This window comes from Erinaceus europaeus, chromosome 3 (genome assembly GCF_950295315.1).
Source record: "Erinaceus europaeus chromosome 3, mEriEur2.1, whole genome shotgun sequence".
In the NCBI taxonomy this organism is placed as follows: Eukaryota; Metazoa; Chordata; class Mammalia; order Eulipotyphla; family Erinaceidae; genus Erinaceus; species Erinaceus europaeus.
In genome coordinates, this window is record NC_080164.1 from 129,773,412 (window position 1) to 129,801,362 (window position 27,951).

Consider the following 27,951-nt stretch of genomic DNA (forward strand, 5'->3'; position numbering starts at 1 on the left):
ATACTCCAAAAAAAAAAAAAAAAAAGAAAAGAAAACCAGTTGTGAAACAGTCAAGTGTGCAGTGGTGCATCTGATTAAAAGCACATAGTACAAGGGCAAGGATCTGTACAAGGATCCTGGTTTGAGCCATGCTCCCCACCTGCAGGTGGCTGGGGGGGTGTGTCACTTCACAAATGCTAAAACTGGTCTGCAAGTGTCTACCTTTGTCTGTCTATCTGTCTGTCTGTCTCCTTTCCCCTCTCAATTTCTCTCTGTCTTATCCAGTAAGATAGGGAAAAAATACGGCTGCCAGGATCAGTGGATTGGTAGTGCAGGTACCAAGCCCCAGCTGGAGGCAGCAAAACAAAACAAAAACAATCAAGCAGAGTCCTAAAAATAGCCATCTAAATAATTAGCTGTGGAAAGCCTAACTGTGTACAAATGTGTGTTCTTTTCTTCTATTTCCTATGAGAAATTGAGCCCTATCTCTCTGTATGAATTTGTATGATTTAAGATTGTATAAATTAAGATTCACATCTGTGTGCAGGGGAGACTGTGTAATAGCTATGCAGAAGTCTTTTTTTTTTTTAGTTTGTAAAACTTTTTTTTGTTTTACCTGTTTCTTATTTTTTCAATAATTTACCTACTTATAGTATCTAAAATCAGTATACCTTCTAATTTTGGGGGACATTATTTTGGTAGTGAGAAGGGATTTCTTTTTCTTTTCCTTTTTATATACTTTAGTGGGCAGTTAATACTTTCGTGCTTGAGACTCCAAGGTCCCAGGTTCATCTCCCAACACTTCCATAAGCCATAGTTAAGCAATGCTATTGTATCTCTCTTTGTAACTTTCTCTCTTTAATATAAAAATAAATAAAATGTTTAAAAGGATTTGCACCAGCAAATGATGCTTTGCTGAACTCCTCATCATCCTTCTAATAGTAACATATTATGTAATTAAATTTAGTTCTATTGTAGTTCAGGTACTATAATTAACTTTCATTAAACTTGTGTAATGATAGACTAAGCAAACTACTGATAAATCAGAGTGGAAGTTAAAGGAGGTTCTGAGCATATGGTATTTAAGCTGATGTAAGTGAGCAAGAATCAAAAATCAGAGATACCAGCAAAGTAGATACCTTGCAGGAAGACAGTACATGCTTCACACATTGTCAGTGTGGTTAAGAGCTGTGAATAGAGAAGAGTGACAAGTTGAGTCTTGCAAGGTCTTTTGGAATAGGTTTGTCGTATATATATCTTATTTGAAGTTCTACAGGGACTATTTAATTAAAGGGGCTTATTTGATCAATCAACCACATACCTTCTTACAGTGTTATAGCTTTAATGAAAAAAATATTCTGAAGTTATGCAGCTAAGAGATTGTTGTAACATTTAACATAAAAGATGATGATGGATTGGACTTAAGATAGTAGCAAATATGTGGAGAAATTTGAATTGATTCTAGATACAAAGAATATTTAGCAAGAATAGTGAAGAGTAAGAGAGAATGAGTGACTATATTGGGATGTTTAGAACAGTGCTTTCCAAAGCATATCACATAGTATCCTGGTTAAACTTCATTGGCAGATGTTTCCTGAAGTGAATAAAGTGATTTTGTAGTCAAATAAACTTTGGAAATGCTAATGTAGGGGAAGTTGGAGGCTTATCACTATAAGATGTTTCAGTATCTTTAAAACACTAGTGTTCACCATGTATTATAACTTGAACATGGCGATTTTCTTGATTTTATAAAATTCTTTTGTCTTTATCTTTTTTGCTGATTTTCTACTTAAAGAAGCAAACTTGTATTGCATCAAAGTAAAAGACTCTGGGGTGGGTGGGGAGAATACAGATCCAAGAAGGATGACAGAGGACCTAGTGGGGGTTGTATTGTTATATGGAAAACTGGGAAATGTTATGCATGTATTTACTGTTGAATGTGAAACATTAATTCCCCAATAAAGAAATTAAAAAGAAAAAGAAAAAGAAATGGACCTACCCTATGATCTTGCAATTCCCCTGGTGATATATCCTAAGGAACCCAACATATCCATCCAAAAAGATCTGTGTACACATATGTTCTTAGCAGCACAATTTATAATAGCCAAATCCTGGAAGCAACCCAGGTGTCCAACAACAGATGAGTGGCTGAGCAAGTTGTGGTATATATACACAATGGAATACTACTCAGCTATTAAAAATGTTGACTTCACTATTTTCAGCTGATCTTGGATGGACCTTGAAAAATTCATGTTAAGTGAAATAAGTCAGAAACAGAAGGATGAATATGGGATGATCTCATCCTCAGGCAGAAGTTTAAAACAAGATCAGAAGAGAAAACACAAGTAGAACCTGAACTGGAATTGGCATATTGCACCAAAGTAAAAGACTCTGGGGTGGGAGGGGGAGAGAATACAGGTCCAAGAAGGATGACAAAGGACCTAGTGGGAGTTTTATTGTTATATGGAAAACTGAGAAATGTTATGCATGTACAAACTATTGTATTTACTGTTGAATGTAAAACATTAATTCCTCAATAAAGAAATTTAAAAAAAAGAAGCAAACATACAAATTTACTGTTTCACAAGAACTTGTGTATTCTAGTGAATTCTTTTAGTTGATTAAGAGTACTTATGTGTTTTTGCAGTTAAGAAAAGGGACAGTGAATAAGAGATCGAAGGAGACTGCAAGATAACTCACCTGTGAGGGTTACTGCTTTGTCATGTGACATCCACCTGCACATTGCACTGCAGAAAAATCTGGTGGTGTGGTGTCTTTCCTTCTCTCTCTGTCTATCTCTGGATCTTCTTTCCTAGCTGAAAAATTTGGCCTGGAGCAATGATATCTCAATGATGAACAAAACAAACAAAAAAGCCAGAAGAAAAGATGAGGCAAAATGTAAATTTTTAACAGATAAAGGCTTATGTTATACACTGTACTTTCTCACTGATGCATGCTAAGGAGAAATTTCATTTTCTCAAATGAGTTGTTCTTTATTTTATTTTTAAATGTATTATTTTTCTTCTGGAGAGAGACAGAGACAAAGAATCAAAAAGAAGAAAACTATTCATTTCTGGCATAAGGTGGTGTCAGGAATTGAACCTGGAGCCTGTGTGGTGGGGGCTCAGGAATGTAAGTCAGGAGCGCTAGTGGCACAATCGTTTAGCGCGCAGTACTTATACAGGAGTGTAAGTCAGATGTGCTATCTCTTTGTGATTTCTACAGCTCTACAAATTTTTCTCCTATTCTCTGTTTATTCAGACTCCTGAAAATTTAGCAGTTTATTAAACAGATTTCTCTTTCATATTATACAGACTTTATCTATAAAATGCCATTATATTTTAGTATTGTATAATTACTCTATAATAGGTATAAAATAACTATATTTAAGGATCTTTAGTATATAATCTCAGTCATTATAGATTTTGTTTATCTATTCAACAATAATTTGGAGAGATATAATCTGTTCCAAGCATGTATCTAATTCAAAATTATGAGCAGTGGCCAGTGTGCTCTACAGATGAGCTATTGCCCAACCTCAGTAGAATCTACTTTAAGAAGATGAAACTACCCAACCAAATATCTAAGACACTGGGATATGCAATTAAAATTTGGCTACAAAGAAAGTGAATTTAAAATATAAGAGTGGCATTGTGCTTACATGAAGCTCTGGGTTCATTTCCTGGTCCTACTTAAAATATATGATGAGGGAGACTTAAGCTAGTGATGGAACTGGTGTTCAGACATCTGTCATGGGGAAATAAGAAATTGTGCTCCTGTGACAATTATCTTATAAATCATTATTTCCCTAATAAAAAAGTAGATTATTTGTAATTATTTGTTAATACTAATCTATTTGTAAACTATTACTAAATTTATGAATAAAATATTTTTTAAATGATGAGTTTTGGGCCTGTGTCTTGATGTACTCAACAGAATGAGGACCTGGGTTCAAGACCCTGGTTTCAATCTACATCAGAGAAGATTTACAAGCAGTGGAGAAGTTCTGCAGATCTTCTCTCTGGGTCTGTCTCCCTCTCTCTGCCACATACCCTCTATTAAAAAAAAATGTCACTGGAAATAGTGAAGCAATGTTAACACCAAGCCCCAGCGATAACTATAATGGTAAAAAAAAAAAAAATGACTTATACAAACTTAGGGAGAACACACACACACACACACACACACATGTTTAAGCTGGATATGAGATGACATGGAACATCCTGCTGGTAGCTTCATTAGCTGTTTGGAATATACCCATGTTTGTGCAGGTGTGGGCTGCCACTGTAAGCCAAAACACTGATAGTAGTAGAAACTGTTCTACTGAAGTATGTCAGTGACAATAGTATCTTTTAGAATTATTTACTCTGTGGAGTTTCAAATATCATCTAATAGTGTAGCTTTTATAATTACTAATTCATTTTATTAAGCAATAAAATATATGGTATTAAGGTTTTTACAAAGGTATTTCCTGTACATTAGAGTCTATAAGTAGCAAACAAATTTTATGGTAGAAATTTCAGCTAACAACATGCCGACAATGTCAAAACAACTAAAAGATTAAACTTCAAAAAAAGGACACCCTAACCCAATTATTTTTTGTAATGTGTTACACATTTTAAAATTCATTCAATTTAGAAATAAGATATGATAGAAAGCACACATATGCAAATATAGTTATTTTGGTAACATTTGCTTGATTATTTATGATTCATATATATTGTAAGAACAGATGCCAACTAATTCTACTATAAATAATATGTATTGAAATAGTTTTTCCTTTATATGTGCAAAATTATGTGTAATACTTGCAGTGGTAAAGCTAAAATTTCTTCACATGACTTAAACTTGAATTTCTGTCTATGAAAATTTTTAATATCACATACTAATGTTTTTAAAGGAGTCAAAACCATTAATTTACTTAATATGAAAATATAATGACATTTTGTCCTGTTTGGAAGAAGTATTTAGATACTGACAGTCACTAAAATAATAGAACCTAGTTTTTTGTCTTTATTGGGGTAACTCACCAAGTGTGCTGTGGTGATGATGGGAAATTGGCTCAGTTGATAGACTATCAGACTTGCTTGCCTGAGACTCAGTTTTCTCTGTGGCACCACATGTACCAAAGTGGTGCTCCGGCATTTATCTCTTCCTTTCTGTCTCAGTTGACACTTCTTCTGATGTCATAAAATAAAATAAAATAAAATAAAATAAAATAAAATAAAAATTCTTTAAAAAATTATCTGTGATATCTACCAGTTTACAAAGGGTATTTAAATATCAACTAAGAAAAGCAAAGAGGATCAGCTGAGAACTCAACAAGATAAGAAAAAGATTTCTTTAAAAACCCACCAAGCCACAAGTGAGTGCAAACATGTGTGGCTTATGGACAGATGGGGTCTAAGGGAGAGATTCCTGGAGCTAAAAGTCTGTACTCAGGAGTGGCTAGTGCTAGTCCATAAGTTTGCTAACTGATGCACCACTTCTGGTCTGAATTTTAGCAACAAAAGGAATGTTGATGGTAGGGAGAAATCATTTAAAACAACGATTTCCAACTGTGAGTCTCCATTGCTGTTGCCTTTCAGCAGCAGGAAACAGCAGCAGGAAATCCTATATTGACCTGGGGGTACAGAACTGGCCAGGCGGATCCGGAAAGAATCAACCCTCCTGATGTTGTGGTTATGTAGTAGGAGCCTTTCCACATCAGTCCCTGGTAAACTAGGAAAAATGATAAAAGACCTCTCACTCATCATATACAACCTGGATTTATTCAGAAACTCACAGGGTCACAGAACTGCTTGAATCTGGCTGTTGGGAAGTAGGGAATTGGGTCTGGGACTTTGGATCCTTGGTTGGGGGCTGGGAGTTTCTTTGCATAACCATTATGCTATCTGTCCTCCACCCTGTTTTATCTTTTGGTCATAAATGAGTGATTAAGTTAAAACTACATACAGTTAAAACGCCCTCAGGCTTCCATAGCCTGCGGGGAAGATAAATAACATATAAATCGCCAACAACATAAGTAGAGCTTAACAGGGAGTCTGACTGTAGCACAGAGGGTTAAGCTCAACAACCCACTTAAGGATCCTGGTTCAAGCCCCAGGCTCCCCACCTGCAAGGGGAGTCGCTTCACAGGTGGTGAAGCAGGTCTGTAGGTGTCTTTCTCTCCCTCCTCTCTGTCTTCCCCTTCTCTCTCCATTTCTCTCTTTCCTATCCAACAACAATGACATCAGTATCAACAGTAAAACAACAAGAGCAACAAAAGGGAATAAATAAATATTAAAAAAAATAAAAGAAGAGCTTAACAGTCACTGCGCTTTACCTCAGGGATTGAGATAACACAAAAAACAATAGTTAAAATATGCAGCTGTGAACTTTAATTACTTTACTTAGACACAAGTCAATCCAGGCAGGTGTGGTCAGTGGATTGAAAAATTGTTAGGGAGAAACCCTTAAAGACTATAGAAGCTGTACTTAAGGTACTATCTTGCTGTTATAGTCATTCATTTCTCTCTTCAATTTGAACACAAGAGACCCTACCTCCTATCTTCCAAAAGCAGCTGTATCAACATGACTAATAGTTCCACTCATTCCTGAAACACACCAAAGGCCAAGGGCAACCAGCTTCAGGGATCCAAGAACCAACCAACCAGAACCACCTCACACCACATACAAACCGCAACACCTAAGCAATTTGTGTTAAGTTTCATAACACATCAAATATAATGGTCACACCAAAAACACTGGTGAAATGAACCAGGAAAAAAGCCCAGAAAAGAAAATCCCCCAAAGCTGGAAGCAAATAAAATGAATACAACATGCAAACAGTAATCAAGGTAATAATCACAGGAGTGAGGAAAGCCATTCAGAAATGGAGAAACAACAAATGAGGCTCTGAAGGAAAACGTTAATTATCCTGAGGTAATTAGAGAGCTGGAAGTTGAAATAGCTGAGTCAAAAGCACAACTAGCTGAATAAGCTAGTACAGTATCTGAACAGGGCAACAAAATAGTTGACATTGAATTCTTGACTTGGTGCTCTCTGTTCTCAGTCTTCTCTCTATTGGTCAAACTATTATTGAAGGAGTTGGAATAAAAAAAAGCTATTCTTCTTGCTGGGAGAGATAGTCTGGGTATAATACATAAGAGCATGTAGGATTGTAGATGTTTTTGCTGCCATTCTGGAAAACAAAATTTAGCATAATGTCCAATATTTTTTTTCCACTTTTATTAGTAATTTAGCAATTATTGATGAGATTATGGGATAACAGGGGTACAATTCCACACAGTTCCCACCACCAGAGTTCTATATCCCATCCTCTCCATTGGAAGCTTCCCTATTCTTTATCCCTTTGGAGGTATGAACCAAAGATCTTTATGGTGTGCAGAAGGTGGGAGGTCTGGCTTCTATAATTGTTTCTCTGCTGGATATGGGCATTGGCAGGTCAATCCATAACTCTAGCCTGTTTGTATCTTTCCCCAGTGGGGCAGAGCTCTGGGGAGGTGGAGTACCAGGACACATTGGTGAGGTCATCTGCCTAGGTAAGTCAGGTTGGCGTCATGGTAGCATCTGTAACTTGGTGACTGAAAAGCAGTAAGATATAAAGCAGAACAAATTGTTTAATAATCAAGAACCTAAGGTAAGAATAGAGCAGATGAGATCTGAAGTCTTCATATTGGAAGAAGTTAGGGAATCTATTTTAGGTATATTCCAAGGAGCCCATGACTTTACTACTTTTTGCCTGAGCCCAATAGCTAAAATGCAGGTAGGCTAAAAGTATTGTCTGGGTTTTGGGATCTACTTCCTTCCCTGATCCAGCCTTCTAGTCTTATTTCCAGCCCTGACACCATCTACCCAGATAATACCTTTGGCCCACCTGCATGTTAGCTGTCAGATTCAGGCAAAGATTAGTATAGTCATGGGACCCTTGGAATATACCTAAAATAGACCTACTAACTTTTTCCAAAATGGAAACTGTAAATCTCATCCACTATATTCTTGCCTTTAGGTTCCAGATTATTAAACAATTTGTTTTGCTTTATGTCTTAGTGCTTTTTCAGACACCAAGTTGTAGATGCTACCATGACACCAACCTGACTCCCCCAGGTAGATGACCTCACCATTGTACCCTGGAACCCCATCTCCCCAGAGCCCTGCCCCACTAAGGAAAGATATAAACAGGCTGGGGGTATGGATCAAGCTGACAACACCCATGTTCAGCAGATAAGCAATTACAGAAGTCAGAGCTTCCACTTTCTGCACCCCATAAATGATCCTGGGTCCACACTTTCAGAGAGATAAAAAATAGGAAAGCTTCCAATGGAGGGATATGGAACTCTGGTGGAGGGAAATGTGTGGAGTTGTACCCCTCTTATCTTATATAATCTTTATTGCTTTCTCAAGTCTTTCTAAATTGTCTAAAAGTCTTTCTAATTCCTTACTGTATTTTATTCCTCTTAAGTACTATACATGGCATTTATTAACATTTCTGTTTTTAATATATTTTTGAATTAACATGTACTCTGTTATTAATTTTTCTTGTTCTTCTGGCTCTCTTAATTGTATAATAACAAGAATCTAACTTTTTCTTATTCACACTGTCTGGACAAATTACTGTGATTGATGTCATAATCAGGCAAAATTAAAAAAAAACATTAAACACATATAGAACTTGTGGGAAATGTATGATTGTTTGCTTTTAGCAGTTCTCAGCAGCTCAGTATATGCCCAGAACATAAAAAGGACATTAAAATTAAAAATATATAAAGCAATAAGATTGCTGTGAGTTTTAAGATAATTCAATCAGAAACTGGCAGTCAGAGGTACTTGATAGGGGATATAAAACTATTTTTGTTATCGCTACCATTATTTGATACAGAATCAAATCAGAGGGACCATGCAGTGGTGTACCTAGTTAAGTGCACACATTGCAGTGCACAAGGACCCAAGCTAAAGGCCCTGGTCCCCACCTGCAGAGGGAAAATAGTGAAGTAGAGCTATAGGTGTCTCTCTGTCTCTTTCCCTCTCTACCTCCTCCTCCCCTCCCAATTTCTCTCTGTCTCTATCCACTTTCACCCCTTCTCTCCCCAGACCACATTTCCCCCACCCCCATTTTAGCAGAGAGAGAAACAGTGCAGGGTCAGTCACTGCAGAGTGAAAATTTCCCCTGTTGTCACAGCACTTCCCATGTGGTGCCAGGGCTCCAATCTGGGCCATTCATTTGATAGTGCAAGTACCTATCTGGTGAGCTATCTCTTCAGTGCAAATAACAGATTTAGTTGCTCTCCCAGTGAAAGTAAAAGCTATATGTTAATGTGTTTTCATAGTGAAATTGAACACCCTGCAGCAGCTTTCAATGTTTATTTCTTTACTGCACACTCTCTCACCCACTTTTAAGTGTGAGAGCATCTTAAGCTATCATATTTAAGAATTAACCAGGGAAACTTGCCACATGTACAAGAATACAAAGAGTTCAGAGATGTTTTCTCAGACAGAAACTAGCCAATGTTGCCCCCTCAAAAAAAATATACCCACCTCATGCAGGGGATGTAGAGTCAGATGTGTTGGAGGACAGGACTCCCACTTAGTTTTTCCACAAGACATAAAGTGAGAAGAAACAGCTGTCTGGTGTGCATGTTAACACTTCTCATCTTTTTTTTCCTGTGTGGTTCTGACAGTTTAAGTTGTTTCCCAGAGATGTTGATAGCTTTACTGTACATTTGATAATTTTAAAACTCTTTCATATAGAAAAGGGTAGAGAAAGTGGTGTCATTTATCATCTCAGCAGAAGTTTGATTCTCATTCCTTCTTACAGATACATGGGTCTCATTTCTGAAGCAGTGTTCTCCTTTTCTGAAAATTATTAAAATATAAATTGGCTACCTCCTGGAAGTTCCAAGCTAATCACAGGAGAGTATAAAAATTCCTAAACTATACATCTCTTCTAAAAGTGGTTATGATTAACCTGGCTTCCTAGGGACATTGTTTCATTTATATTAAAAGACAGAGATATCACCAGGAATAGCTTACTGGGAAAAAAAGACAAGGAACTGAGACAAGACCCAGAGATTCTAGTAGTGAGGGCTTGAGTCTTTCTCTTCATGGTATCAACATCAAAGCTATAGTTCATGAGGAAACATGGATAGAAAGAGATGCTTCACAGTAAGGGACCAAACATCAGCACTCAAGCAGCAGGAGAACAGAAAGATGCTTGCCTCCAAGAGAAGAAATATCCCTCCACAACAAGCGACAGTTGGATGAGTTCTGTAAGATAAGCACATCAGATATGCTAAGCATATCTAGTAATAACAATTCCTCAATCTAAATTCAATGTGTAGTATTTTGAGTCTCTTGCCTTTTTAAATTCTATTCATTTTTACATAGCTTTTGTTTTCAGACTACAAATATTCTAAAAGTAAAATTTCACATCTCTTTAAAATACTCCCAAATTCAAAATGGCCCTATGCCCCATTATAAGGCAGGCCTCAGCCCAGTCCCACATGCATTCCCCACTTATGCACTCTGAATTCAAAAAGATTGTCTTCACTTGACTTTGCTTGATTCCCATTGTTTGCTTCTTTATTTACATCCTATGGGTGAGATTGTTCTCTATGGATATCTCATTTAAGTCATTATAATAGGGCTGATTTAGTGATAATGAAGTCTTTCAACTGTTCTTTGTATGATGAGTTCATCATTAGTGCATCAAATCTGAGTGAAAACTTAGCTAGGGAGAATTCACCTGTGTGGAAGGTTTTTTTTTTTTATTCAAAACTATGAATATGGTGCCAGGTTATGATGCACATGTTACCATGCACAATGGCTTGGGTCCAAGCTCTCACTGAGATTCCCTCATATGGGGAAAAGTGCATTATCCTATTAGTTGGTGCTCCAGTGAAACTGTTCACCTGTTGCTTTTACTACCACACTATTTCTGGTAATCTCAATTTTTTTGAGGATATACATTTGCATATAAAAATATGCTTTTGTGAAATGAACAGGCAGTCAGGGAGTTGCAAATCAAATGCATGGTGAATATATAGCATCAATTAATCACTCACCTGTCATTTGGGCATCTGGGTTGCTTCCAAGTTTGGACTATTATAAATTGTGCTGTAAACATAGGCATATATAGATCTCTTCATACAGGTGTGTTTATCTTCTTTGTCTGAGAAAAATTGTTGGAACTTAAGAGTGAGTTCATTTGTAATGTTTTGAGGAGCCACTGGACTTTTTTCCACAGAGACCAAAACAATCTACATGCCCACCAATAGCACAGAAGTGTTCCTTTTGCCCCACATCTTTGCATTGCTCTGTATCTTGACATGGAAGTTATTAACCCTGATGAATTAGAGTTGACTTGGTAATGATTTATTAACCCTGCGTAAGTATCATGCTGGTTCTCTACTACATTTCACATATATTATGCTTAAAACTATCTTAGAAAAAGCATAATCTGTTTTTATTGCCACCAAGTTATCTCTTGGGCTTAGTTTCTGCACTACACATCCACTCCTCCTGGTTTTAAAGAGATTATTTGTTATTGATAGTATGTAGTTTACTCCTCACTTCCTGCACTTGCTTTCTGACTGCTTTGCTGTTACCCACTTGCTTTGCAGTTTTCCACCTCTATTTCTTTATTCCTTTGCAGTTACTGAGACTTCATTCCTTCTTCCACAATTCCTCAAGCTGGTCATTGCCTATTCTTGTAACATTTCATTTAATAATTGGTTTTAAGAAGTTCCTTTCTTAAGTTGCTAAACTTTTTCTTTTTTCTTTTTCTTTACTTTTTCATTTTTTTAGTCTTGCATTGTTCTTTGTTAGACTGTTTTTATTGTGAACTCTTCTGATACTCCAATTTTCTCTGTTTTTTTAAAATCTCATTTATTACCTGGAATAATTTGAAAACACAGGTGATTTGAGAAGCAGAAACTATGTTGTACTTATCTCTGTGCCTCATATGGTTTCTTGTACATCAAAGAGACATAGTAAAATGCTAGTTGGACTGGAAACTGCTATATGAAAAAGAGATCATGGCTTCATGGTGCAGTCAGTGCATTAGTATTGCTTGAGAGTTTGTGATCAATTTAATTTCAGAGAAAATAATTTATATCTTGTATTTGTTTAAAAACAGTTATTTAATCTTTTACATTAATATACCATTGCCATATAACACTGTACAATATTTGTTTCAGATGTATACCATAATGATTCATTGCATGTACATATATTGCAAAGTGTCTCTACCCTAGGTTTAGTTCACATAGACAGGGCTCATGTAGTTACTAGTTTTTTTTTATTGTTAATATTCTTTTTCTTTATGATGGAAAACTTAGAATAATTACTTTCATCAACTTTCAGTTACTTAACATGGTATTGTTGCCAACAACCAGCATGCTGTATTTTACATTCCCAGACTTACTTATTTTGTAGTCTCTCTTCAATTTTAATGTTTTCTTTTGTCTGACAAAAATAACCCAATTTCCTTTCCTTTCTTGTCTCCATTCACAGAGATAAAATTAATGCTTTTTCAGTAATTTAACTGGTGACTCACGTGCCTAGTATACTAAGTTTCTTAGGTTTAGATAAATTATACGTAAGTTATAGAGAATTTAAAATCGGGAGTTGGGCGGTAGTGCAGTGGGTTAAGTGCACGTGGCACAAAGCATAAGGAACTGCATAAGGATCCCAGTTCGAGCCCCCTGGCTCCCCACTTGCAGGAGGGTCACTTCACAAGTGGTGAAGCAGGTCTGCAGGTATCTATCTTTCTCTCCCCCTCCTCTCTCCATTTCTCTCTGTCCTATCTAACAATGACGGCATCAATAACTACAACAACAATAAAAAACAAGGGAAAATAAATTAAAAAGAGAGAATTTAAAATCGTTATGGATAGTAAGGAGTACAAATATATTGAAATTTCGTGACATGATAAAATAATTATTATGCCGTCTCTCCAGCCTGGCCCCTGAGTGTTTTTTTTTTTAAATATTTATTTTATTTATTTATTCCCTCTTGTTGCCCTTTGTTGTTTTATTGTTGTAGTTATTATTGTTGTTGTCGTTGTTGGATAGGACAGAGAGAAATGGAGAGAAGAGGGGAAGACAGAGAGGAGGAGAGAAAGATAGACACCTGCAGACCAGCTTCACCGCCTGTGAAGCGACTCCCCTGCAGGTGGGGAGCCAGGGTTCCAACCGGGATCCTTATGCCGGTCCTTGTGCTTTGCACCACCTGCGCTTAACCCGCTGCGCTACAGCCCGACTCCCCGCCCCTGAGTGTTTTAAATCTACTTGTTTTCTTATGTATTGTAACAGAAGGCCTGTCTTTTATAGGTCATTAACAAGTGCCGGTAAAGACTTGAAGGATGATTTTCTGAAGGCTTTGGCAGTGAGAGAAGAAGACAACCGCAGTGGAAGAGTGAGCGTGAGTATCTTTCATCCAACAATTAAAAAGTATTTTTTATAGTTATTATTAATAGTACATTAATAGTATATTTATAGTTATTATTAATAGTACAGCATTTGATATCTTCCCCACGATGTAATTCATAAGGGAAGTGGTAGGGCTTTTAGGAATATATGTGGAGAATTAATTTATTTCTGTATATTTCTGGGTATAGAAAAACTATGAATGAAAAATTGTAAGTATCTTTTGCAGAGAAAATGACAATACTTGGGAGACTGGTTGTGTTTCCAGTTTTGTGCTAGTCTTGTGTTGAAAAGTCTTGATTTATTTCAGTTTGAAATTCTAGTACATTCCTTCAAGTCACATCATCACTTAACCCTGAAGTTTTACACCTTGCACACCTAGTTTCATTGTCCCTCAGGAAGATAATCCTTTGTAGCCTACCTTTAGTCCTATATTGGTAGATGCAATAGACATCACAAAGTGGAGGTGCATGATTTTGATTCATTCAAGCAGAATGTGTTCTTTATTAAAACATGTGCCACACCATATATGTAAGCTTGACAATATTATGTGGAATAAATATTTACTTTTATTCTTTATAATGTACTACTAGTGATAACAGGATAATAATCTTTGTTCAGTTTCAAAATGTTCCAAGTCAAGGAACAACAACAAAAAATGATTTACTCATGTTAGGACTGTAATAAAAAATACTGACAACTTATCTGCTGAAAATTTTAAAGTAATAGAAAAACACGTGTACTAGTTGGAGGGAAGTCTTTAAGTGGGAGATGGGATTTAGAGGAAAATGGTTTGCTTGTGATCAAGGTGAAGCTATCTTAGCGGAAGGAAAGAATTTGCTAAATAAGTTTGTGGATTTGGGTTGGGGAATGTGATTTAGCTTTGTTGTGATTTTACTTATTTTTCTCTATTTATTGACCCAGTATATCTTTAACCCTCTGGGAGTATGGATCCAGGGTTATTATGGGGTGCAAAAGGTGGAAGGTCTGGCTTCTGTATTTGCTTTCCCGCTGAACATGGGTGTTGAAAGTTCGATTCATACTACCACCCTGTCTCTCTCTTTGCCTAGTGGGGCAGGGCTCTGAGGAAGTAGGGCAACAGGACACATTGATGGAGTCGTCTTCTTGGGGAAATCCATTTGGCATCATGGTAGCCTCTGGAACCTGGTGGCTGAAAAAAGAGTTAACATATAAAGCCAAACAAATTGTTGACTAATCATAAATCTAAAGGCTGGAATATTGCAGATGAAGATTTGGGGTCTCCGTTTTGGAAATACATAGTAGGCCTATTTTAGTTATATTCCAAAGGGCCCATGACTGTACTAGATTATTTTTTTCCTGAGCCTGACATCTGATATGCCGGTGAACCCAAGTTATTGTCTGGGGAGTTGATTACATGGCTGGAAAAAGGGCTAGAAAGCTGGATCAGGGAAAAGAGTAGCTCTTAAATATGGGAAAGGTGTACAAATATAGTTGACTGTAGACCCCATCAATTTCATCTGGGGCCCATGTTCAGCAAAGTAGCCTATGTAACCTCTGCATCCCTGTAGGTCTGAGCTCACATTCTGTGGTCATGTGTAGGAACGTTCTAAGCTGTACCAATTTTAGGACCCATCCTCTTCAGGTGGTAGATAGAGTATGTTATCCAGCCTCCCTTCGGAGGATAGAACATTCATTCTCTACCACTGTTGATCCACATTGAGGGCAAGGTCCTATGGGAACCCATAAAGGGTCCATTGTATTATTCCTGATGGAGATGACCTGTGACAACGGAGAGAGAGATCTATTCGAGGTCTAGTCCCATCATGTCTGTGTTGAAATCTTAGGACTCCCTGAATAGGGCGCCCCAGCTGATGGGGTGGCCTGATAGTGACTAAGGAGTCGTTAAAGTATGTCAGTCTCTTGCTCTTATTCAGCTTTTGTAGTTTTTACTTTGATAAGTCATTTACTTTGGCGTGACTGAGGGAATTGTAATAAGAAGTAGGTGAGGAGGGTACCACGGTCTAAGTAGAAACTATTTCATTAGGAACTTTAAGGTGTCTTTTTAAGTCTTTCTACTTGCTTGCTTATTGACTCACTGCAGACTACTGTGCACTTTTGCTTTCAGCTATATATTTCGGCAGGGACATATCCTATGTTGTTAAAATAACAACCTTCGTGCCTAGGACCCTAAAGTTCTAAATTCAATCCCCAGCACCACTTATGCCAGAGCTCTTGTCCTCTTCCATCTGTAATAGTCTCTGTCTCATAATCAATAAGTAAATGCCTAAGAAAAGGAAGTTCCTAAAATTAAGTTTTATTGAATAAGCAAGATAATTAATATTTATTACTGCCTCGTAACTGATTTGGAAACTAAACTGTTAGACTCATAGTTTGCCCACTTTGAAACCAATACATGGTTATTGTAGTAGAATTATAATCTTCTGAATACATATTGTATGTAGGCCATATTTAAAGCTTACTTATTCAATTTTTTTTTTGTCTTGAGGACTCTGAATGACTTCATAGTGAGCTGTTTACCATAGGATACAGCATGTTTTAGCAAAGTTAATTATTAGTGTCATGAGTATTTGTAAAAACTATTTACTAAGTGGATAGGCTTTTAAAAGTCTTTAAATAATAAAATATTCATGTGATTTTATCTATGTAAGTTTTTTGTCTGCAGAAATTAAATGTGACTCTTATGAGGTTTGAACTCTCCATGATAAATGGCTGTTTTCTACATAAGATGTGGGTACAGAATAAATAGAGTACATCAACCCCAAGGCACATTAATTTCTTTTTGTTTGTTTGTTACATCTTATTGAAAGTCTGTACTAGAAAAAAATTTAATATTGTTTTAAGACTGATCTAGTTGACCTGCATGACCTAATAAGGTTTGGAGGACTAATTTCATAGCAATTTTCCACGGTAATTTTGTTTAAATGTAGCTAGGAAATTAGAAGATTAGATTTATTTTCCCACACTTAGAATAATTTGTCTCATTTTTAAGTTGGTGATCCTGGATTTCAAGTGCTATTTAGTATAATTGAATCTTGTTCTGGGTGTCCTGTTTTGCTCTCTGGTCAGCTAATTGTGAAATTAATTTTTTAGCTTTCTCTATTTAGGTTTTAAATTTACTCTGATATAGATCACAGAGCTATGGGAAACCATACTCCTTTCTGTCCCTAACCTCTTAAGTACCTATGCCAATACTTCCAAAATTTTCAAGTTTCAAGATCATTTGCATAGTATACATATTCTATTATTCCTATAAACCTATTGCTTGGACATGTAGTTTCAGAGTACAGGGTTTTATGAAAATTTGCAGTTTAAATCACTTTATATAGCCACTATTCAATGAATAATTTTTAAATGTACTTCCTATAATGCTCCCAGTGATTTAATGGGTCAAATGCTACTGACAGTGATACGATTTAGATAATCTATCTTGTAGAATAGAACTTGTCTGAGGTCAGAGACAACCTGATTTAATTCAAAAATCAAATATTATTTTGTGAATGTCTCTAAGTTTCATTTACTATATGCACTACAGTCTGTACATTTATATCTCTGTGTGTGTATAAAAATGTGCTTTTGTTTTAAGCTACTAACTCTTCTATGCTCTTAGCTTAAACAAAACATTGAGCTGTTGGTAAAATCTACAAAAATGTTTAAAAAGATTTCTATTAACTATCAAGTACTCAGATGATAGATACAATGAGAATGTTTTCCTAGCACCAGGACTACTTATTTCTATTTAAAATATAGTTCAGGAGATTTTCGATGGGTAGATGACTAGACTTGCATGTATGAATTCCTGAGTTCAGTTCCTGGCAGATCTGTATGCCAGGGTGATACTTTAGTTCTCTCTCTCAGACACAATAGATAACTCCTTTTTAAAAAAATGGGGGATGGTAATTTTAAAGGTATCTTCAATGAAATGAATTCAATTACAAAAAAAAAAAAAAGTTGAACAATAAACACAAAGCAGAACTTGGACTGGGTCTGGTGCATTGCACCAAAGTAAAGGACTCTGGGGTAGAGGGGAAGGTTTTAGGTCCTGGAACATTATGGCAGAGAAGGACCTAGAAGAGCATTGAATTGTTATGTGGAAAACTGAGACATGTGAACAGGGGTAGATGGCATAATGGTTATGCAAAGTGACTTGTATTCCTGAGGCTCCAAAGTCTCAGGCTCATGGTGAATTCACCTTCTTGAGAGCTTGTTGGGAGGTCTGGCAGGGGAGTGCAGCTACTCAATACCCTCCACTGAAGACTGGTCTGTCTCTATTCTGGGAAGGCCATCTTCTTGACCAAATGCGCAGCTTCAGGAGAGACGCACATGGAGCGGTGAGGGAGGAAGGGGACACCCACCTAACCAGCCAGATCATCTGAATTAACCCTGGTGATCAATGGGGTGACAGATGTCGTAGCCAGATCTCCCTCAAATCCAGAATTCACCTTGTTTACCCCATCTTGGATGGAATTCGAAGATACTATATTAAGTGAGCTAAGTCAGAAACAGAAGGATGAATGTGGGATGATCTCCCTCATAGGCAGAAGTTGAAAAACAAGATCAGAAGGGAAAACACTAAGCAGAACTTGGACTAGAGTTAGAGTATTGCACCAAAGTAAAAGACTCTACCACGATAAAGGACCTGACTTTGATTTCTCATGAACAGAGAGACAAAGCTATTGTATTGCCATAAACAAAGAAAATAAGACTTGTGTGCTTCGTATAGTGTGTTTAACTGAATAGGATTGTGGGACTCTGTTTTTTTATTATTTTTATTTATAAAGTAGAAATATTGACAAGACCATAGGATAAGAGGGGTACAATTCCACACAATTCCCACCACCAGAACTCCATATCCTATTCCCTCCCCTGATAGCTTTTCTATTCTTTTTTTTCTTCTAAATTTTTACTTATTTATTTATTCCCTTTAGTTGCCCTTGTTGTTTTATTGTTGTAGTTATTCTTGTTGTCATCGTTGTTGGATAGGACAGAGAGAAATGGAGGGGGTAGGGGGAGACAGAGAGGAAGAGAGAGAGGTAGACACCTGTAGAACTGCTTCACCGCTTCTGAAGGGACTCCCCTACAGGTGGGGAGCTGGGCCTCGAACTGGGATCCTTAAACCAGCCATGCGCTTCACACCACATGTGCTTAACCCACTATGCTACCACCTGACTCCCAGATTTCCTATTCTTTAACGTTCTGGAGTATGGACCCAGAATCATTATGGGGTACAGAAGGTGGAAGGTCTGGCTTCTGTAATTGCTTCTCCACTGAACATGGGCATTGGCAGGTCGATCCATACTTCCAGCCTGTCTCTCTCTTTCCCTAGTGGGGCAGACCTCTGGGGAGGTCTGTGGTCCAGGACGCATTGATAGAGTCGTCTGCCCAGGGAAGTCAGTTTGGCATTTGGAACCTGGTGGCTGAAAAAAGAGTTAACATATAAAGCCAAACAAATTGTTGACTAATCATGAACCTAAAGGCAAGAATATTGCAGATGAAGATTTGGGCTCTCCATTTTGGAAATAGCTAGTAGGTCTATTTTAGGTATATTCCAAGGGGACCATGACTTTACTAGTTTTTTCCTGAGCCTGACATCTAATATGCAAGTGGACCTCTTTCAAGTGACTAAGTGGTAGTGAGGGGAAGGGAGAACAAGAAGGAGTTATTATTTTTTCAGATTTCAGTAAATTAAGAATTTTGTATTTATTGAATGAAAATAGAAAATAATAATTACCTTTCCTTCCTAGTCAGAGGCTCACATAGATTGTGATGAGAGGCCATGTACTGTTTTGGGCTGGGAAAGTGAATCTGTTGACACTTTATTTTCCCACTGAATGTTGACTGTATAAACAGTAACATGGCTGAGTAGTTGGTTCTTGAACTATGCATTATTGAAGCTGGTATATACAGCTTTCCCTTCAGTCATTCAAAGAAACCACTGTACATGCATGTGTCAGGAAAATCTATGAACTAGGCAGTTCCTAATATACCCATTTCCTGTGCTGAAATCTCTATGAAACATAAGATTGCGTTGTGTATGACCAGTAATATTGTGCTGACATGATCTTTTCCTCCTTGCTGTTTTCCAACTTCTATAAAATGTTCCCTTTTAAGAAAATGAAGGCATTATACAAATGTTTATTTCCTTTTTAATTGAATCCATGCTAGTCCACTAATAGGCCCTTATGGAAATTCTATGACTCCTACAATCTCACCTACATTCTAAACAAATTACATCAATGTTTGAAAAATAAATGCACATCAACTTACATTTCACTAAAAAAGGTATAGTTGAATAGATATTTAACTTTTTATTTTCTAGACAAAAATATAATAGAAAGGCAGAGGTTATGGATTCATGTTTATCTGAGTTTGAGTTTTGCATTTTCTACATCTACAAGTTAAATACAATATCTTCAGTTTTGTAGTTTCCAAAGCACATAATATGCAAATAATAGTTTTCAGATAACTGATATCTCTAGGATAAAATTATATGATTCTCAAAACATAAATAAGAAATCCTTAATAGACATTAATATGTTATAAATAATATGTACTATGCTGGCTCAGGTTCCTTAGAGTTTAAGATACAGATTTTAGTATATGAGAAAGCTCTCTCATGTAAAACTGGTTAAGGCACTACAGTGTAAGCGAAAAGGTTGCTAGAGATGTGGTTTGAGGGGAAGTTTACCTGTGTGGTTGACCTCAGCAGGAGCTCTGGACATGATTTGTATTACAGAGTTTGTTCTGTCTTGAGGCAGTGGGGGATGTGCTTCTATAATCTCTCCTTCCCACTCCTTGTCTCCTCCAATTAATCATCAGCTGACAAGGGGGTTGAGGAAATTAAAATGGTCCTGGTTGGCTAAGGGAAAGCCTTTTTGAGGAGAGCATAGATGTGAACCATTAACACCAGTAGCATCTGGAGTTGAGCACACTAGCTTGGCTGAGGGGACCTGGGAGGACTCATTTAACAACTTTTGAAAGAGTGTCAGTATTTCAATGATGTGATCTTATCTAGGGAAAGAAGTCTAAGCTGGTTAAATTTATAAATGATTGTATGTGAAATATTATTTTTGCAGTGACTCATTTTCAAAATGTCATTTGAATAAATACAAAATGTCTCAAAGAAATTATTATCTATAAATAATTAGAAGTCAGAACATGAGTTTCGGATCCTGAGATTTTGTAGATAGAAGATTATCTGTTAAATTCTTTTATCTATGAGTGCATGTCCCCATTTATACTAGGTACTACTTGGGGTGAGGAAATCTTGCTATGAAAGAGCATCCAGGAAGCTGGGGAGATTCCATAATGGTTATGCAAAAAGATTTTTAGGCCTGAGATACCAAAGGTCCCTGCCACCATAAGAGCTGAGTAGTGGGGACACGTGGGAAGATGGTGGAATGAGAAGCTGCTAGTGGCTTGAGCTCTGACCATATCCTCTGCAAACAGTAGGATTTTCTGCCTTTAGTAGGCCAGTCAATAAGGGGTCCTAGTGATGACACCAAGGAGGTGACTATAACTTAATTTGGGTTAAAAAATAGAGTAGAAAAAAAAAGAGAAAAAAATTTTTTCTTTTAAATTATTATCTCCAAAGCGTACCTCCTCCCCCCCACCCCCATAATCAGTCCCTGGGGACCAGCTCCTAGCAGGCTCCCCTGCTGAGCTCCTTTATTTACCAGGATTCCCGTCCCACCAGGGAGTATCATTCATTCTAAGTCTAGTCTCTTCTGAAACCTCTGGCCCTTTTTTCTTTCTAAGTAGCCAAACCCCCCCATAGCTAATTAAATAATTTTTTAAATGAAAAACTCTTTCCTTCCACAGCTCTTTTATTACTGTTCTTTTTCTTATCTTTTTCTTTTCTCTCTCTTTTTTCTTTTTCTCATTCTTGTCATCCTTTCTTCCTTAATCCTACAGCTTCCAAAGCCACAGGCCCAATCCCCCACACCACCAAACAGTGTGCTTTCACTGATACACGTTTGGGAATTATTTTGGGGAAGAATTCTGACTCATAGTGGACTCTCACTGCGAATATCTCTGCTCAACTTCCCTTCCTCCTTTAGCTACCCCTAGAATATACAGTGGATAGTAGATTTGCATAACTGTCTATTTCAGCTATCTTTGTCTAGTATGAGGGGTTTTTTTGTTGTTGTTTGTTTGTTTTTCTTTCTTAACAATCAGTGACCACTGCTCACGAGGTTTAAGATAATCTGGGACAGGGTTTTTTTGTACCCTGCTCTATTTTATTATTAATATTATATAAAGGCATATATCTCTCCCCCCCCTTTAGGTTGATAAGAATTAACTGTTAGTGTATCTTTCATTGCTAGGGTAGTGGGCATCTTATCTATTGTGGGAGGAACTTGTCTCATTATTCCTACTTCCTCTACAGACTCTCCCCTTCCTCCTCTTCCTAGCTAATTAAAAAAAATAAAATATAATACAATTAAATTAAATTAAAAATAAAGTAATCAAAAAAAACTTTCCTTTCACTGCTCTTTAATTACAGCTCTTGTTCTTATCTTTTCTCTCTCTTGTTTCTTTTTTTTTATGTTGTCATACACCTCTTCCTTCTTCTTTGTCTTTCTGAATTTAGGAATTATTTTGGGGAAGAAATCTGACTCAGAGTGGACTCTCTATGTGTGTATCTCTACTCTACTACCATTTCCCCTCTTGTTACCTCTAGAATATACAGTAGATAGTAGATTTGCATAACTGTCTATTCTTGCTATTCCTTCTTTCTTTTCTCTTTCTTCTTGACTGGGATTTGGTTACTATTTTTTCACGGACTGGAGACATTGTTTGGCTAACTGGTAGTGATTAAACTGCTTCAATCCTTGCTTCAGTTGCTATTGTAATTCCTGAGGTTGGTGAGTGCAATTGTCATAAAGGTATTTAGTACAGTATTGCTTGTACTCAAGACACAACAACTGAGGAACAACAGAGCATAAAAATAAGAAACACATAAATAAAAAAAAGGGTAGATCAAAAACAAATAAAACTGCTACCCCAATGAATGAAGACAAGAGCCCAGAAGAAACTACAAATCAGCCAGAAGTAACCATAGATAAGAAAAGTATGCAAGCAATAATAAACTTATTAATCACAGAAATGAAAACAACATTGGAGGAAAGGAATGGCAGTATTAGGGAAACAACAGTAGAGAACACCAAGGAAAATACTGATTATCTTGAAGCAATTAGAGAACTGAAAGCTGAAATAGCTGTAATGAAGAAAGAAGCTGAGGCAAGGGAAAGCAGACTAACAGAAGCAGAAAACAGAATTAGTCAGAAAGAGGATGAGTTAGAGAAAAATAAGAAAGAGGTGAAAGAGCTTAAAAAGAGATTGAGAGACACTGAAAACAACAACAGAGACATATGGGATGATCTCAAAAGAAGTAACATTCATATAATTGGCCTGCCAGAGGAAGAGAGGAAGGGGAAGCAAACATTCTAGAGGAAATAATAGAAGAAAACTTCCCAGACCTGAATAACAGAAAGGACATCAAGATTCAAGAGGCCCAAAGAGTACCAAATAGAATCAACCCAGACCTGAAGACACCAAGACACATCATAGTCACAATGAAAAGGAGTAAGGATAAAGAAAGGATCCTAAAGGCTGCAGGAGAAAAACAAAAAGTCACATACAGATTATCTGCAGACTTCTCCACTCAAACTCTAAAAGCCAGAAGAGATTGGCAGATATCTATCGAGTCCTGAATGAAAAAGGGTTTCAACCAAGGATAATATATCCTGCTAGGCTTTCATTCAAAATAGATGGAGGGATCAAAACCTTCTTAGACAAACAACAGTTAAAGGAGGCAACCATCACCAAACCGGCCCTGAAAGAGGTTCTAAAAGACCTCTTATAAACAAGAACATCACTATAATACTGGCAATATATCAGAGCAAACAAAAATTTATTTTGAACACTGGCACTACAATACATAAAATCCATAATATCAATAAATGTCAATGGCTTAAACTCACCCATCAAAAGGTACAGAGTGGGGGGATAGATCAGAAAACATAACCCAACCATATGTTGCTTGCAAGAATCCCATCTGTCACAACAAGATAAACACAGACTTAAAGTGAAAGGATGGCAAACTATCATACAGGATAACGGACCACAAAAAAGGCAGGAACAGCCATTCTCATCTCAGACACAATAGATTTTAAATTAAATAAAGTAATAAAAGATAGGCAAGACACTACATAATAATTAGAGGATCAATCAGCCAAGAAGACTTAACAATTATTAAAATCTATGCACCCAATGAGGGACCATCTAAATACGTCAAGCACGTACTGAAAGAATTTCAAAAATACATCAATGATAATGCAATAATAGTGGGAGACTTCAATACCCCACTCTCACACTTAGACAGATCAACAAAGCAGAGAACCAACAAAGATACAAGAGAATTGAGTGAAGAGATTGACAGACTAGACCTCTTGGACATTTTCAGAGCCCTTCACCCCAAAAAACTGGAATACACCTTCTTTTCAAATCCACGTAAGACATACTCAAGGATAGACCACATGTTAGGCCACAAAAGACAGCATCAATAAATTCAAGAGCATTGAAACCATCCCAAGTATCTTCTCAGACCACAGTGGAGTAAAACTAACATTTAACAACAAACAGACAATTATTAAAAGTCACAGAATTTTGAAACTAAACAACATACTCCTTAAGAACCACTGGGTCAGAGATTCACTCAAGCAGGAAATTCAAATGTTCCTGGAAACAAATGAAAATGAAGACACAACTTATCAAAATATTTGGGACACATCTAAAGCAGTACTGAGAGAGAATCTTATAGCCATACAATCACATATTAAACACCGAGAAAAAGCTCAAATGAACGACCTTACTGCACACCTCAAAGACTTAGTGGAAGAGGAACAAAGTAACCCTAAAGCAACCAGAAGGACAGAAATTATTAAAATTAGATCAGAAATAAACAACATCGAAAATAAAAGAAATATACAAAAGATCGATGAAGCCAAATGTTGGTTCTTTGAAAGATTAAACAAAATTGACAAACCCCTAGCCAGACTCACCGAACAAAAAAGAGAGAAGACTCAAATTAATAGAATTGTAAATGATGGAGGAGATATCACAACTGACACCACAGAAATCCAGAGAATCCTGCGAAACTTCTATAAAGAACTATACGCCACCAAGCTAGAGAATCTGGAAGAAAATGGAACAATTCCTAGAAGCTTATGCCCTTCCAAAACTGAACCAAGAAGAACTACAAAATCTAAATGCACCAATCACAGACAAAGAAATTGAAACTGTTATTAAGAATCTCCCCAACAACAAAAGTCCTGGACCAGATGGCTTCACAAACGAATTCTAAAAAACTTTCAGGAAACAGTTAGTACCCATACTTCTTAAGCTTTTCCATAAGACTGAAGAAACAGGAATACTCCCTTCCACCTTTTATGAAGCCAACATCACCCTGATACCAAAAGCTGATAGGGACAGAACAAAAAAGGAAAACTACAGATCAATATCTCTGATGAATATAGATGCCAAAATATTAAACAAGATCTTGGCCAACCGGATACAGCAATATATCAAAAAGATTGTTCATCACGACCAAGTGGGATTCATCCCAGGAATGCAAGGCTGGTTCAACATCTGTAAGTCAATCAATGTCATTCACCACATCAATAAAAGCAAAGCCAAAAACCACATGATTATCTCAATAGATGCACAGAAAGCCTTTGACAAAATCCAACACCTATTCATGCTCATAACGCTCACAAAATATGGGAATAGATGGGAAATAGATAATGGCGTCTATATATAGCAAACCTACAGCCAACATCATACTCAATGGACAGAAGCTGAAAGCATTCCACCTCAGATCGGGGACTAGACAGAGCTGTCCACTGTCACCATTACTCTTCAACATAGTATTAGAAGTTCTTGCCATAGCTATCAGGGAAGAGAAAGAAATCAAAGGGATACAGATTGGAAGGGAAGAAGTCAAGCTCTCACTATTTGCAGATGATGTGATAGTATACATAGAAAAACCTAAAGAATCCAGCAGAAAACTACTGGAAGTTGTTAGGCAATATAGCAAGGTATCAGGCTACAAAATCAGTGTACAAAAATCAGTGGCACTTCTTTATGCAAACACTAAATCTGAAGAAGAAGATATCCAAAAATCACTCCCGTTTATTGTTTCAGCAAAATCAATCAAATACCTAGGAATAACGTTGACCAAAGAAGTGAAAGACTTGTATGCTGAAAACTATGAGTCGCTACTCAAGGAAATAGAAACTGATACCAAGAAATGGAAAGATATCCCATGCTCATGGATTGGAAGAATAAATATCATCAAAATGAATATTCTCCCCAGATCCATATTTAATGCAAAGTTCCACCAAGCTTCTTTAAGAGAATAGAACAAACACTACAATCATTTATCTGGAACCTGAAGACACCTAGAATTGCCTAAACCATCTTGAGGAAAAGAAACAGAAATGGAGGCATCACACTCCCAGACCTTAAACTATTATTATAAAGCCATCATCATCAAAACAGCATGGTACTGGAACAAAAATAGGGACACAGACCAGTGGAACAGAATTGAAAGCCCAATACTAAACCCCCACACCTATGGACATCTAATCTTTGATAAGGGGACACAAAGCATTAAATGGTAGAAGGAGGCTCTCTTCAATAAATGGTGCTGGGAAAACTGGGTTGTAACATGCAAAAGAATGAAATTGAACCACTTTATCTCACCAGAAACAAAAATCATCTCCAAATGGATCAAAGACCTGGATGTCAGACCAGAAACAATCAAATACTTAGAGGAAAACATTGGTAAAAACAGTTTCCCACCTACACGTCAAGGACATCTTTGATGAATCAAACCCAATTGCAAGGAAGACTAAAGCAGAAACAAACCAATGGGACTACATCAAATTGAAAAGCTTCTGTACATCCAAAGAAACTATTAAACAAACAAAGAGACCCCTCACAGAATGGGAGAAGATCTTCACATGCCATACATCAGAAAAGAAACTAATCACCAACATATATAAAGAGCTCAGCAAACTTAGCACCAAAAAAGCAAATGACACCATCCAAAAATGGGCAGAGGATATGAACAAAACATTCACCTCAGAGGAGATCCAAAAGGCTAACAAACATATGAAAAACTGCTCTAGGTCACTGATTGTCAGAGAAATGCAAATTAAGACAACACTAAGATACCACCTCACTCCTGTAAGAATGGCATCCATCAAAAAGGACAGCAGCAACAAATGCTGGAGAGGTTGTGGGGACAGAGGAACCCTTTTACATTGCTGATGGGAATATATATTGGTACAGCCATTGTGGAGAGCACTCTGGAAAACTCTCAGAAGGCTAGACATGGACCTTCCATATGATCCAGTAATTCCTCTCCTGGGGTTATACCCCAAGGACTCCATAACACCCAACCAAAAAGAGGTGTGTACTCCTGTGTTCATTTCGTCACAATTCATAATAGCTAAAACCTGGCAGCAACCCAGGTGCCCAACAGCAGATGAGTGGTTGAGAAAGCTACGGTATATATACACAATGGTATACTATGCAGCTATTAAGAACAATGAACCCACCTTCTCTGACCCATCTTGGACAGAACTAAAGGAATTGTGTTAAGTGAGCTAAGTCAGAAAGATAAAGATGAGTATGGGATTATTCCACTCATCAACATAAGTTGAAGAAGAAGATCTGAAAGGGAAACTAAAAGCAGGCCCTGACCAAATTACAGCAGGAACCTCACATCTCCACTATAGAGCCTCTACATCCCCCAGTCCTGGAACCCTTGGGTAGGGCCCACTTTCCCGTATGCCTCTCCCAATCCATATCAAATAATATTGCATCTGCTGATCACAACCTAACCAACACAACGATTGCCACCTCAACATGCTTCAGCTCAGACTGTGTCCAGAGACTTCACGTGTGGAATGACAACCCTTCAGCTTCATTACTTGGGTGAGACCTTTCCTTTCATAGTATACTCTAATTTCATCTCAGGTGGTTCACTTTCTAAAAAAGTCCCACAACCTAGATATACACCAGTTTCTGTGAGAGAGAGCATATGTTCACACGTATCCGTAAACTACTGCAAAATATATACCTGAAAGCAGAAGTACACTAGAGTTTGCAGTGAGTACACCCTAACACTTCCTCTCCACTATTCCAAGCTTTGGGTCCATGATTGCTCAACAATTTGTTTGGCTTCCTATGTTAACTCTCTTTTCAGTCACCAGGTTCCAGATGTCATCAGGATGCCGGCCAGGCTTCCCTGGACTGAAGACCCCACCAATGTGTCCTGGAGCTCCGCTTCCCCAGAGACCCACCCTACTAGGGAAAGAGAGAGGCAGACTGGGAGTATGGACCGACCAGTCAATGCCCATGTTCAGCGGGGAAGGAAGTACAGAAGCCAGACCTTCTACCTTCTGCAACCCTCAATGACCCTGGGTCCATGCTCCCAGAGGGATAGAGAATGGGATAACTATCAGGGGAGGGG

General features: G+C 37.3%; 1 protein-coding gene across 1 annotated transcript in view; it reads left to right on the top strand.

Moving 5' to 3' along the window:
- CFAP299 (cilia and flagella associated protein 299) overlaps positions 1–27,951 on the top strand; it is a 566,954-nt gene that overhangs the window by 184,228 nt on the left and 354,775 nt on the right. The window contains exon 3 of the mRNA XM_007518501.3: positions 13,311–13,401. Coding sequence (XP_007518563.1) covers positions 13,311–13,401 — 91 coding nt within the window. The remainder of the gene's footprint in view (positions 1–13,310; positions 13,402–27,951) is intronic.